This window comes from Mercenaria mercenaria, chromosome 16 (assembly GCF_021730395.1).
Source record: "Mercenaria mercenaria strain notata chromosome 16, MADL_Memer_1, whole genome shotgun sequence".
Lineage (NCBI taxonomy): Eukaryota > Metazoa > Mollusca > Bivalvia > Venerida > Veneridae > Mercenaria > Mercenaria mercenaria.
In genome coordinates this window covers 59,667,221-59,681,854 of record NC_069376.1, presented here as the reverse complement: position 1 = coordinate 59,681,854, position 14,634 = coordinate 59,667,221, and the positions used below count along the sequence as shown (strand labels likewise).

Sequence of the window (14,634 nt, the reverse complement as noted above, 5' to 3'; positions counted from 1 at the left end):
CATTAATTCAAAATGGAAAAGGAACATTGAATGTGTAACGAATGTTTCAGATGATTTCTTGATTGACAAAAGTAAAAAATGTTAGAATTAATACTTTAAAGCTTTAACAAATCAATGATATCATCTATTGATAACAATGATTCAAACTTCTCCCTACATATTTCTAAATACAGCATAATACAGTGGTGACGTATTTTAAAGCGCCGTTACGGATAAAAATCTTATTGCTTAAGAACTATACTATTTTTTAAGAGTATTTAATAACTTGATAACTATATATTCCTCTAGTATTTTCTGAGAAAATAAAGATACAATAAAACGAGATAACTGGAATGGTAACGTAACATGTGTAAAGTATGTTACAAACAGATTCCTCCTTCGAATAGTATTTGCACTATATTTTCATATGATGTAGCTCAAATAAAACAAGTTTATTGATCACAGTTTATTTCATCATGCTGTTCGTTTTAGTTATATCTTGTTTCCAGAGATGTCTGTTTTAGCATAGATTCATTTTATGCAAATTAGCTAGAATACCTAATGTAGAAAAACTTATTTACCTTCAGAGTAACAAAATACTATTCTATAAAACACTGACAGACATTAAGACCAGATCAAAACTGTCTGATCTATATTTTCTAAAGAATTGATGTAATAAAAAAAGGTTATTGAAATGGTAATGTAACATGTGTAAAGTATGTTACATACTGATTCCTCCTTCAAATAGATGTTTAAACTGTATTTCCAAACAATATAGCTCACATAATTGTAATTTTATTGATAACAATTAATTAAATCATTTTATTAAATTTTAGTGGTATATTGTTTCCTGAGACATTGGTTGTGGTAGTGGGTAATTTTATGCAAATTAGTTGAACATAACTATTTCGGAGTATAAATATTACCATTAATGTTACAAAATACTATTTAAGAAAACACTGAGAGACTTTCAGAACAGATCAAAACTATTTGGTACATTTGAATTGATTTAAAACTTAGAAAAATTATTTTCTAATAAAATTTTATCATTTTGTAATATTCTCAATTATATTCATGAATTTGCAAATTAGTTATTTAACATCAAAATCCTGCTCTTTTAAGGCCATTGTGTTAATTACATTTTGATACCATGTTTATTGTTTTATCATCAAAACTGACCAAGATATGACTGATTATCATCTATATGGTTGTCCTTTTCAAACATGAACGGTTGCCATGGAAACAGTGAAATCATATATAGTGCAAAAGAGTTTTTTTCATGGGAACATTTTTTTTTTATTTTGAAAGAGTTGGTCCTGCCGAACAATTTGGTACCTATGAAAAAGGACTAGGGGTGCATGGTAGACCTTATTGGCGCCCCATCTATAATAATCTCATGTTATTTTGCCTAAAAAGTAAACAGTCTGTGTAAATATCAAATTAAACCCAATGCCGTTTTGTCTCTTGAATATCATGGAATTTATGACTTTAAAGCGGCATGCCTCCAGATCGTTCGAAAACACAAAAAGTATTTTTTTAGATATCTTGAAGTAAATTCTATATTTCTTAAGAGGGCTTTAAAACTTAATTACTGACAAACTTTATGTTACGGAAACATAAGAATTTGCTGTTTTTACTACTTTTTAGATGAAAATCGAAAAGCGTTTGACAAGCTTTTACTCCAGGTAAACTGTCTCGATTATTAATATCTATATTTTGAAGTCATAATTCACTACTTCAGCTATAGCGTTATTGGTTACGACGACGGGAAAATGTCTTTATTGCCGCGGCGGTCCGGAGTTCGATTCCCGGGATTCCCGGCGTGATCATCTTTTTTTCTTGATTTGGAACTTTTAAAATACTTAAGAAACAAAAATTCATATTCTAATGTTCATTATATGACCAAACTTCAATTTGAAAGAAAGATTATTTTTAGCCAAATCTGGAGGCATGCTGCTTTAAAAGGTTTGTGTGAAAAGACAGAAGAAAACAGCAAAATCAGCATGAAGTGTATCACCTCGGACATCTGAATGTGTGTACATCCAAACTCTACGGTTAAGATCCACCATTCGAGTCTCATCTACAGTCTTCTTAACTCTTTCAGTAACTTATTCGATATGTCTTCTCCAAAATACATCATTTGACTGAACAACGACGGTAATCATCAGTGTCCTTATATAGATCATGCACAGAATACTGACAATTGATTGCAGACATCAATTTGCAAATCTACTTCCCGATAACGTAGTTTGTTGTCACCGTTCAACAGTATTTCAGTTATGTAACGAAAAACAATTAACCTAACCAATGTTTCTAGATTCCATACCAATACTAACCTGTTCTCCGCAAGTAATTGCCAACATTTCCACAAAAATAAGAGGTGGAGGACGAAATGACTTCATGTACAATGTATTTTATGAAATCGTCACGGAAAACATACACCCAGCCCACTGAATGAACTCAAGACCCCGGACCCATAGATCTGCCCTCTATCTATTGGATTAAATGGGCGGGAATAATAGAGTAGAAGTAGTAGCAGCAGCTGCAGAAACACCAGCAGGAGGAGGAGGAGCAGCAACAGAAGTAAAAGTAGTAGTAGTAGTAGTAGTAGTAGCATATTTTTATTTAAGTCTAACCTCTATACATATATAAGAATGACATTATCCGTTTAACAACCCATAGTTACAGTCAAACAGTACACTGTGTTGTAATAATTATGAATAATAATACATACATAAAACATTCGTTTAAAAGGAGTAAAACTGAAGAAACCTTCCTGTTCAACATGTGTAAGAAATGTCAAAAATGTCTTAAAACAATGGTAAGAAATAGAATAGGATAAAAGAAGAATTATCAAGCATATATTAAATATGGGACTAAGATGTCACAGAACACGTTGACCAAATTATCGGGAATCGGAGAAGCAAAGTTATATGTCGGGAGACACAATGACTCTTCGCGCAAACAATCTAATATTCTTTTGATAATTAATATCTTGATTTGCATTACAAGTAAATTTTCGATATTAAATATTATAGAAGAAGCATCTGTTGCATTTGAACCTTGTATTTCATTCACTGTTTACATAATATGGTTTTCATTCATGTTTTACAATATAAGTATAATATATAATCAACTCACTAGCGTTTGGTGATAAGGATTTTGAAATTATTTTAATATAAGCTGGTTTTGAATTATTTAAGATAAATTTATATCACAGTATAAAACAACATATTTGTTTAAAACTTGATTTAGAAATTGACATCTTGACATGAAAACATTTTTTGCTAATAAGACTTGTTACAATATCTTTAAAATTCGAAGAGTTCTTTGTACCAAAAATAAAGTCCTTTAGAATGATACAAAACCTTATATTAGTTTCTCGAAAATTTGAAAATATCTTTTCGACAAGAAACCTTTATGATCTACCAGTAGATCTACCATTTGGTAATCACTTTACTGTATCAAACGATGTCTTTGCTATTGAGGCGTTATATCTTGTCCACGCATTTTCTATTAACCTTTTCATCATCGGTGCTTCGGGTTCCTTCATCAGTTTACAATCCTTCACTGTCACCACGAAAGCATCTCCCCATTTCGTATTTGGGAATGTTACAAAAGACGAAGTGTCACGATATCCTATTGTTTTGTTACAAAACCTTTTTACATCTTCTTGTATTGATTTAAAGTTTTCTACCTCTTCTTTGAAGTCTTCACCATAAGACGCAATCTTTGCAATAAACACTTTGTAGAAATAATTATACAATTTAAAATCGGCACTATTCCATTTTCTGAGATTATCTATGTCGTTACCATTTAAATCAAAGGATGGCTTATTTTTCATAGCATTTAGTGGTACATACAAAATATCTTTCGTGTTCCAACACAATATCCGTTTCATTAGAACTAAAGATTCTTTAAAATGTTCTAGTATCAACACTAGTGAAAAATCTTGGTCCAATTCTTTGATATACTCTTCAACAAAAACATCATCGTGGAACTTCTGATTTGGAATTCCAAAGTCAAACGACATCTTGTTGTTAACATAATATATTCCTCGTTTTGTTTGTGAAGTGTTTTTCAAAAACTCACTTACAATCCTATCCTGTGGAATTCTGCCTTCAGACATATTCTGTAATTGTTTGTAGAAACCATAATATGAAGAAGCAGACTTAAAATAACTGACTGGTTCTCGGATTATGCCAACATAAACTGTGTCTTCAGGCATTATGGAACGAAATGCTTCCCTGTTATAGACCACGTGATTGCAAAGTATATTATAAGACTCGTTTGCCGGAAGTGGAACTATTTTATCTCTAGCTAACGTCTGTCCATATCCTAAATAGTTAAAACCATAGCCTTTTGATCTTCGAGGGAGAACTATGTTCAGCTTATTTTCAATAGCAAAGCGTAGGAAAATGTTCATAAGGGTTGTACTTCCGGCTTTGTGGACTTTCAGAAAGCTAATGTCAAACTTCTTTTTAATGCATATTTGTGGGTAATTACTTTCTCTTCTTTCTGTAGTTTTCTGTGGGAATAGCGAATGATCAAGCAGGTATAAGTCTATTTGTGTACGGCTGGTTTCAATCGGAAAGTTGGCGATCACAGTACCCACAGCACCAGATGACATCGCAAAACATATCAACGTCAAACCCAGCAAAGTCAGTACAATACACAGTCTGGAAGATAATTATAAGAAGAATAATATAAAACGTTAAAACAGGCAAGAATTTTGTCAATATTTAGCGTGACAAAAATCTCCAACAGAAACGATGCTTAAGTTTGATTCCAATAAAACTTAAATTATTTGATGAAACTAATTGCAAAATATTTTTCACGCGTTTATAACCTAACGTAAAACACAAAACACGTACTGAATAGCTTGCCCGTCAAAACTGTTTACCCAAAGTTTATTCCGTAAGCGTTTTATCATTTAACGTCTGAGACACCGTAAGGCAAAACTATTAATTCTAATATAGAAAAGTCATGTTTATATTTATTAAATCACGTCAATATTGACAACGCGTCACATATTTCATTCAGCGCCATACCGGCACCTGCTACCATGTTTATTAAAAAAAACAAAAACAAAAAAAAAAAAACATATCGGAATAAAAATTATATAACAGAACGGAATTTAGTTCAGTGGCATACTCAGAATTGTGTGCGCAAAATTATTCACGTGAAAACTCTTATTATATTATTCCACATGACGTGTAACCGCTCCCCATGCTTCAGTATTGTTAAAACACAGTCACTCTGACGTACAGTTTTGCGCCATTACTTACATAATAGGCACATTAGAATCGAAATAATATATAGCAGAACCGAGCGATGTTTTGATTTAAACTTATTCGCCGCGTAGACTTAATAACTTGGGACTACTCCATTATGAAATTATTCCGCAGGCTTATATCCTCTTTTTCGTGTTGAATACATTAAAACATTTTTCTCATATATATTAATTCTAACATAAAAGATGTAAAGATTCTACCAAGATTGTTCAAATTATATTGATCCGACAAAAGACATGGCCACCACAGGGCGTGGTCACCTTTCCCTTAATAGATAGTAGAAACTTAAAAAATATTCTTGTATGAAACTGCTGGCCCAAGTTAAAAATAATTTTGCAGAAATGGTCCTTGTGTGACCTTAAACCAAGATTGTTCAAATTATTTTGATTTGTCATAAAACATGGCCACCAGGTGGAGTTGTCATTTTTCCCCTATATGTATATATTGGAAACTTTAAATATGCTCTTGTCAGGAACAGGTTTTAAACAATTTTACACAAAATGTTTCTTGGATATTTCGCGTGTGATATCAGGGTTTGACTGTTTACGTAATTGATTAAATCAGTGCTCAAAGTTAAAAAATATCCATGCATATAATATAGGCTGATATAAAAGAAACTTTGAATATCTTTTTCGATTTTTTTTCGATTTGTTTTTGGTTTAACGCCGTTTTTCAACAGTATTTCAGTCATGTAACGGCGGGCAGTTAACCTAACCAGTGTTCCTGGATTCTGTACCAGTACAAACCTGTCCTCCGCAAGTAACTGCCAACTTCCCCACATGAATGAGAGGTGGAGGACTAATGATTTCAGACACAATGTCGTTTATCAAATAGTCACGGAGAACATACGCCCAGCCCGAGGATCGAACTCACGACCCCGCGATCTGTAGACCAACGCTCTACCTACTGAGCTAAGCGGGCGGGCCGAATATCTTCTCCGAGAGCCTTGATATTTATATGAACCTAACTCTGTACTTGTACCATAACGTTATACCAACACACTTAAAGTCCTTTACACAGATTAGCGGTTTAAGATCAATTACACACTTGTTTCATGTTTTTGTGACTCTGGCTTATATTTCACAAAGCAACGAACCTTCCTTAGATCTACACCCTTTTTAATTATGTATAGCACATATAGCAAGAATGTTACTTGTTCTGTCCAATCGATTTCCACAATACCAACACTTTTGCTAAGTACTTAATATTATTTTTTCCTTTATGTCAATTTTAGTTGACGGCTTTTACTATTTTACTACAATAACGTAGCGTTTTATTTTTTCTGTATATATTGAATAGATGAAAATTCTTACGCCTTTTAAGATAGAGAAAAAACAATTGTTTTAAATTTTCTTTCATGATGCCTCGCAGTTTTTGGAACCGACCTTAAATAAGAAAACTATTGTAACAGTGAGTAATCTATTAATAAACGAATATGAAATAATTGACATATCGCTTAATCTTAGAATAAACAGACGAATCAATTCACCCTATGATAAAAAACAACATAGTTAAGTTTTTGTGAACCAATATGCGTCATTTTTATTCGTTCTGTTCGTGAATATACTAATCCATATTGTTGGAGAACAGCTTTGGCTGACTATAGACCAATTTTAAAAAATAAAAAAAACGGCAATGTAAATGATACAGCTGACATTTTTGGATGTTTAGCACGTTGTTTTGGTTGCTTTTTTTTGCTGTTCATAGTTCATTATCTTTAATCCAGGATCCACAACCTTTGCAGAATAACTGGTAATTAAAAAGAAAACAAAAAAACAAAAAAAACAAAAAAACACTAAAAAAAAAAAAAAAAAAAAAGATAGTGAAATAAATCTGATTTTGGTCAAGTAACGGTTTTGTTCGAAACTTTAACATGTGCTTATTTACAGTTATTTGTATTCATATAGTGCTTAATGCAAATTACATTTTCATTGGAAGTGTTTTTTTAATTTGATTTTCCTATCCTGGCTGTCTGACCAAGGAAGAATTAGTTTAGCATAAGTATAACTTTGCCTTAAGCCTGATGTTAATATAAGACCTAATGTATTTACATTTGTTAAAATTTGCATTAACAATTATAGATGTGGCTGAAATTCACAAGAAATGCAAGTTTGAAAAACTATTATTACCTCCCTTTGCCTACATTGGTTGCTCGACCAGGATAGACTGTGCAAAACTTAATTCAGAAGCTTCATGCAGTTTTAAACGTTTTTTCCGGTTGTTAAATTCCCCATATCCATCAAATGCAAGTGTAAGATTAGAAATTACATCGAAATGAACCTTTGAAATACTTTCGTTAGAAATTTTTACAAAAAATAACAAAACATAGGCAGTTTACTCTATATTATTGGTATTTTGTTCCTTTAATTAATCTCTAACTTATTATACGAGAAGTGAATAATGTCATTAAATAGGGCTCAAATGTGACTTCAAACAAATTTCAAAGAGAAATTAAAACCTCCTCAGGTTCCAGTATTTTACTTGTCGGTTTAAGGTCACTGTGTTTTATGCTAGAAACAGATGCAGTACTTTAAATTGTATAATGTAACCATTTTAAAGGTTCATCTCAATGCGAATGCGGTTGTCGTTATCATCCTTTAGGTATCTACGCATTATTATTTGGTAAGATTTTACTATAGAAAAAAAAAAACTCTGATATTCAACGAAGTGCAAGATCTAGAGGTTATAAAGCATACAGAAAGGTTCAAATAATACAATAAGGTAAATATCAAATTAAATTAAATTGAATATGCGTCTGAACAATATTTGTTTCAATATAACCGCCATAGCACAGCTTCGTATAAACCCACTTACATATCATTTTGTGACAGGTTACAGACAGAAGATAATACCCATACCATCACATCACATATTTTATCATTAAAACCTGTTTTGTATTTTATTTTGTAAAAGCTCGAAAAGCCATCACCTGTAGTATATTAGTGCTCGAGATGGGTTTTTTTTTTGTGTTCATTTTTCTATCGACGGCTTAAGGGAATGACACTCTCTAATATTATCAGAACTTGGTGTTCGACTCTTTTATCCTTTGATCACTTATGCTGAATTTGTTATGGTACTGATTTAATGTCAAAGAGAAATAAAACACAATAAATTAAATCCAAAAACATAGACACTGTTGTACGTTAGTCTATTATATCGTTATATAACCAAGAACATTCAAATGAAGTCTTACTTACAGAAACGGCATTCTCCTTCCATCTTGAACAGCCACTTGCCAAGGAGTATCCGTGGGAAATCGGCGACATCGACAGAGATACGCCTTAAGCGTATAAGGTATCAACCATCTCTGTAATCAGCATTTTACAGTAGTGTTAAACCCAGAAACAGTTCTTCTTACAAAATAAGTAGTACTTAAAGTCCAAAACCAGAGATCGTTTACCTGCGAAATAAGTTACATTACTATTCAAAGTCAGAGATCGTTTACCTGTGAGTAATACAATTATGTTAGTGTTCAAACCAAGTAGTTTTCTCTACTAAATGAGTGATACATCAGTGTTCAAAACCAGAAGTAGTTTTCCTTGCAAGATTACTAATACAATAGTGGTCAAAACCAGAAATAGTTTTCCTTGCGAAGTTAGTAATACAACCGAAATGAGTGCGACAACAGTTCAAAGCCACAAATAGATTTTCTTAAGAAACGAGTAATACAACAACGTTCAAACCTAGAAATAAATTTCCTTATGAAACGGGTAATATAATATTACTGTTCAAAACTAGAAATAGTTTTCCTTACATAAAGATATGAATAATTTTCAAAGATATCTGATGAGGACAATATCGATGGTATAAAGTCCGTTGAATAACTTTCCATAAAAAGGCGGTTTACAATTTGTTTGTTACATTTTCATTCTTGCAGTTCAAATTAATTAGCTCGTGCTATATTGTTTTCATGATTACTCTTAATAATTATCCTTACATTCCTTAAGCTTAAGTTATATGAAAATTGATTCTGAATTCTTTTCTTGATAACGTTCGAATACTGTTACTAAATTAATTCCCCACTTACTGCATTCAAACAAAAACGTTTCCTGCAATAATGTTTCTTCAATTAACACATTGTAAAGTCACTTAAGTTATTTTTATATCTAATTTTATAACAAAATATCTGTACCCTGCATAAAATCCTGTGGAGTATTGACATTGTTATCGTTATTTTTATTCCATACGAAAACTCGGAGTTTCTACCTCATCCACGAACCTTTGAATGTATACAATTAGGAAAATTTACTGTAAGATTAAAAGCGACTTATTGTGTGGATCCGTAAACCGATCAATAAACTCCGCCCCTTTAGTTACTTAGTTACTGCAAGCTTCTTTCAAAATGGCGGATTCATGTACATTTGCAACGGATTCGCTAGAAAGTATTACAGATGATTATTTTTTTCTGTAAAATATTTACCAAATTTTGAAAAGATGCAACAAGAAAGCTGTCAAAGGGACTTAATTATTTTACTCAAGGATATGTTCATGACATTAAAATTAACTCAGAAGAAACCACGGTAAAAGTTAGCGCTAAATGTTAGCGTTCTCAAAGAAAGAGTGAACAAGAGGGTCATGATGACCCTGGATCGCTCACCAGAGTAATATGTTTCAAATGTCAAACTGATGATTTTGAGAAATTTTTTGGAAAATTTTCCGATGTACAATCAAGTAACCACTGGGGCGGGGCCAATTTTACCCCGGGGGTCATGATTTGAACAAAGTTTGTAGAAGTCAACTAGGCAATGTTACATATCGAATATCTAAGATCTAGGCCTTCTGGTTTATTTTAAGCAAATTTATGAAGATTTCCCTATGTACAATAAAGTAACCCCTGGGGCTGGGTCAATTTGACCCTGAGGGGGTCAATATTTGAACAAATTTTGTAGAGGTCCACTAAGCAATGCTACATGTTGAATATCTAAGCTCTAGGCCTTCTGGTTTATTTTTAGAAAATATTGAAGATTTTTCTATGTACAATCAAGTAACCCCATGGGGCGGGGCCAATTTGACCCCGGGGTCATGATTTGAAGAAATTTTGTAGAGGTCTACTAGGCAATACTACATGTCAAATATCTAAGACCTAGGCCTTCTGGTTTATTTTTAGAAATTTTTTGAAGATTTTCCTATGTACAATCAAGTGACCCCTGGGGCGGGGTCAATTTTGACCCTGGGGTCAAGATTTGAACAAATGTTGTAGAGGTCCACTATGCAATGCTACATGTGAAATATCTAAGCTCTAGGTCTTCTGGTTTATTTTAAGAAAATTTTTGAAGATTTTCATATGTAAAATCAAGCGACCCCTAGGGCGGGGTCAATTTTGACCCCGGGGGTCATGATTTGAACAACTTTAGTAGAGGTCCACTAGGCAATGCTACATGTCAAATATCTAAGCTCTAGAGCTTCTGCTTTTTGAGAAGAAGATCTTTTAAGGTTTTCCTATGTAAAATCAAGTGACCCCTGGGACGGGGTCAATTTTGACCCCGAGGGTCTGATTTGAATAAATTTTGTAGAGGTCCACTAGGCAATGCTACACGTGAAATATCTAAGACCTAGGCCTTCTGCTTTATTTTTAGAAATTTTTTGAAGATTTTCCTATGTAAAATCAAGTGACCCCTGGGGCGGGGTCAATTTTGACCCTGGGATCATGATTTGAACAACTTTAGTAGAGGTCCATTAGGCAATGCTACATGTCAAATATCTAAGGTCTAGGGCTTCTGGTTTTCAAGAAGAAGATTTTTTAAGATTTTTCTATGTAAAATCAAGTGACCCCTGGGGCGGGGTCAATTTTGACCCCGGGGTCATGATTTGAACAAACTTGGTAGAAGGCCACTAGGCAATGCTTCACACCAAATATCTAACTCTAGAGCTTCTGGTTTTTGAGAAGAAGATTTTTAAAGTTTTTCCTTTCGGTTGCCATGGCAACCAGAGTTCTGCATGGAATTAAATTCTTTGAACAATTTTTAGAGAAGACCATCCAAGGAACATCCCTGTGAAGTTTCATCAAAATTGGCCTGTTGGTTTAGGAGGAGATGTTGTTTAAAAGAAAGTGTGGACGGACGGACGGACGGACGCCGGACGGCGAGCGATCACAATAGCTCACCCTGAGCACTTTGTGCTCTGGTGAGCTAAAAACCGTGTACACTTCCGCTAGATATTGCTTGCAGGAAAATTATTGAGTCCTTATTCATGTGCATGGTTTTGTATGTATAATTATAATGTTAGATATCTTTTAAGCAACATTCGAAAAGAAATTACGTCTTATATTATTAAATAAATTATTTGATTGAATATTAGGCCTACTTCTGTCGTAGGGACATGCGATTAAAATATTTAAAAACACCATGTGCAGTCACATATGGTGTAAATATCTTATATATCTAATGTCTTGAACTGAATAATTCCGCGATGGGCCTATATTAAATTGAATTGAGCTAATTTAAATTAAAATCCCGATCACAGACGAATGATTCAAGATTTTCAAGATTCAAGATAGATTATTTAGGCAAAAACATACAATATGTTCATCGCCGAACATGGAATATAACATTGTAATATGACGGTACAAAACAAGGTTTCAAAAAATTAATATATGAAAAAAGTATGAAAATAATGAATAAAAGGGTATAAGTTACATACAATTAATGTATGACAAACTACTATGAAGATAGTCGTAAAATGAAAAAACTTTATACAATTATGGAACATTTTCTCTTTTTTAAAGTTTGCTAAATATATATATTTTGCTAATTCATTTATAATACTTTTTTGATTCTATTTCATAATATGAGCCGCGCCATGTGAAAACCAACATAGTGGCTTTGTGATCAGCATGGATCCATACCAGCCTACGCATCCGCGCAGTCTGGTCAGGATCCAAGTTGTTCGCTTTCAAAGCCTATTGCAGTTAGAGAAACCGTTAGCGAACAGCATGGATCTTGACCAGACTGCGCGGATGCGCAGGCTGGTCTGGATCCATTCTGGTCGCAAAGCCACTATGATTGTTTTCTCAAGGCGAGGCTCATATGTTTAAACTTATGTAAGATAGGCCAAGAATAATAATAATGTGGTAAACAGCTATATCTTATATCTCTGTAAAACGGACAAACTAGTAAAAAGTGAAATTCGTTCTCAACTACATTCATATTACAATGAATACATATTCTATTCTGTCTTTCAATATTTCTGTATCTACCTTCTTCTATCAACAATTTGTGAGCTGAGCATCTAAATCTACTCAAAGCTTTTCGATGATTTACATTACTTACACAACATTAATACTTTTCTTTACCAAAATCATCTTTAATTATACAATAAGTGTCTAGTTTAGGCAAGTTATTGATTTCATTATACCATTGTTGTAAGTATTGGTCTTTTATACGCTGAATTATTTGATTCAGTTCTACATTTGTAATATTTTGATCATTCCATATATACGCAAATCCAAGTTCATTTAACATACATCTGTCATCATCAGACCACTTATTTGATATAATACCATTATTATTCTTCATATTATAAATCCTATACACCAGTGGATCTTTATTTGTTTGTAATCTATACCATAGTTTATTATTCTTATTTTTCTGTAAACATATAAAGAGAATCTTCCTAGTTCGCCGTACACAGTGGCATTTACTGTTTGTTGTCTAACACCTAACAATTGTTCCATAAATTTCATATGCACTCGCTCAATATCTGGTGCTTTGTGTAGACCCTATATTTCCAAACCATAATTTGATATAGGTTAAACCATAGAATCAAACAGTTCTAGCTTATCTAGTAATTCTAACGAAACTGCATCATATAACGTATTAAGTGAAAACAACGCTCTAAGTGCTTGATTTGATAATGCTTTCTGTGCTTGGAAATAACGACCATTAGAAGAAATAGTTACTCCAAGGTATGTAAACGTTTAAACTATTTGCAATTTTTGATTATCGTAAAGTATATCAAAATTTTCAGATCTACTGCCTGGTTTACAAAGCATAACAACAGTTTTATCGGTGTTCACAGTTATACCCCATTATTTACAATAAGCATTCAATTTATCTAACAAATGTTGTAAACATTAAACAGTATATGAAAATAAAACTCTGTCATCAACAAATAACAAAAGAAACAACTTTAATTCTTCTACACTAAAAATATCTACTGTATCAGTCGTCCCATAAGTATACATATCATTGATGAAAAATAAGAACAACAAGGGAGACAATGGTTCTCCTTGTTTTACGCCCATGTATGTTTCAAAATAGTCTGTAAGAGAGTCGTTGACACGGACACATGATTTCACATTTTCGTACATAACTTTTAATATATTAACTATTTTTGATGAAGCTCCATTTGTAATAAGCTTAAACCATTTCTATAAACAACATCAAATGCTTTTCTAAAATCTATAAAGGCTAAGTATAGTTTTTTCGTCTCACAATTTATAACTTTGTTTATTATAGAATTTAACACAAAAATACAATCTATTGTGCTTCTTCCTTTGCGAAATCCAAATTGAACATCTGATAATAAGTCATTATTTTCTGCCCACTTGCGTAGTCTGTTATCTAACAAAATTGAAAATATTTTTGCAAATATACTAGTGAGGGTAATACCCCTGTAGTTATTAACATTGTTAAGGTCACCCTTTTTTGACACAGGTGCAATAATTCCTTGTGTCCAGCTTAGCGGATATACACAATTAGAATACATAAAGTTAAAACGTTTGCAAAGAACAGGTGTCAATAATTGTTTACATTCTAAAAATATTTCAGGTGTAAGTGAATCATTCCCTGCACTTTTACCCCTTTTAAGCGATGAAATATCTCGTTCAACTTCTTCCGTATTAAAATCTCTATCGAGTTCATCTACATTTTGGCTATTAAAATTATCGTTTCTTAGTTGTGCTTCAACATGATCATCTGTAAAAACATCATCACTAGCAAACAAGTCTCTGAAATGTTCAAAAAATACCCTCGATTTATTTTACTGCTATTTTTGTTTTTAGACTTTAATTTCTTGATTTCAGACCAAAATTTCTGAGGCTGGTTCTCTGCCATGTCATGTAATTTCCGGTTGGCTGCTGTCACCGACGCTAGGTCTGTACTGCTTGTTGTCGACGAACAATTTGTCCCGGACCAATACTGCTCTTTTTCCCGCTGATCTCGCTTTTATCATTTCTGGAATAAGAGCGCGTCGTCTTTCCATAACCTCTTGTGGGAATTGATCTGACACATTGTAGGGGGAATTTCTTAAGTTCACATTTTTCAGATATTTCATGGCAAATTTAGACTCCTTGTCCTTAAATCTGACAACTATAGGGCGTATTTTGCCTGGCGAGAACGCGCCGACCCTGTGAGTTACGTCG

General features: G+C 32.9%; 1 protein-coding gene across 3 annotated transcripts; it reads right to left on the bottom strand.

The window, feature by feature from the left end:
* Positions 1 to 2,587: 2,587 nt before the first annotated feature.
* LOC123541361 (galactosylceramide sulfotransferase-like) lies at positions 2,588 to 9,540 on the bottom strand. 3 transcript variants are annotated; one of them, XM_053527199.1, is made up of 3 exons: positions 9,406 to 9,540; positions 8,467 to 8,580; positions 2,588 to 4,658 (listed from the first exon to the last, which is right to left on the bottom strand). In XM_053527199.1, the coding sequence occupies exons 2-3, from the start codon at positions 8,490 to 8,492 to the stop codon at positions 3,431 to 3,433; spliced, it is 1,254 nt and encodes a 417-aa protein (XP_053383174.1). In that variant the 5' UTR covers positions 8,493 to 8,580; positions 9,406 to 9,540; the 3' UTR covers positions 2,588 to 3,430. The 3 variants fall into 3 exon arrangements, with proteins under 3 accessions (XP_053383174.1, XP_045182726.2, XP_053383175.1); XM_045326791.2 differs by having other exon boundaries at positions 8,471 to 8,580; XM_053527200.1 differs by having other exon boundaries at positions 8,467 to 8,673; positions 9,406 to 9,493.
* Positions 9,541 to 14,634: the final 5,094 nt, after the last annotated feature.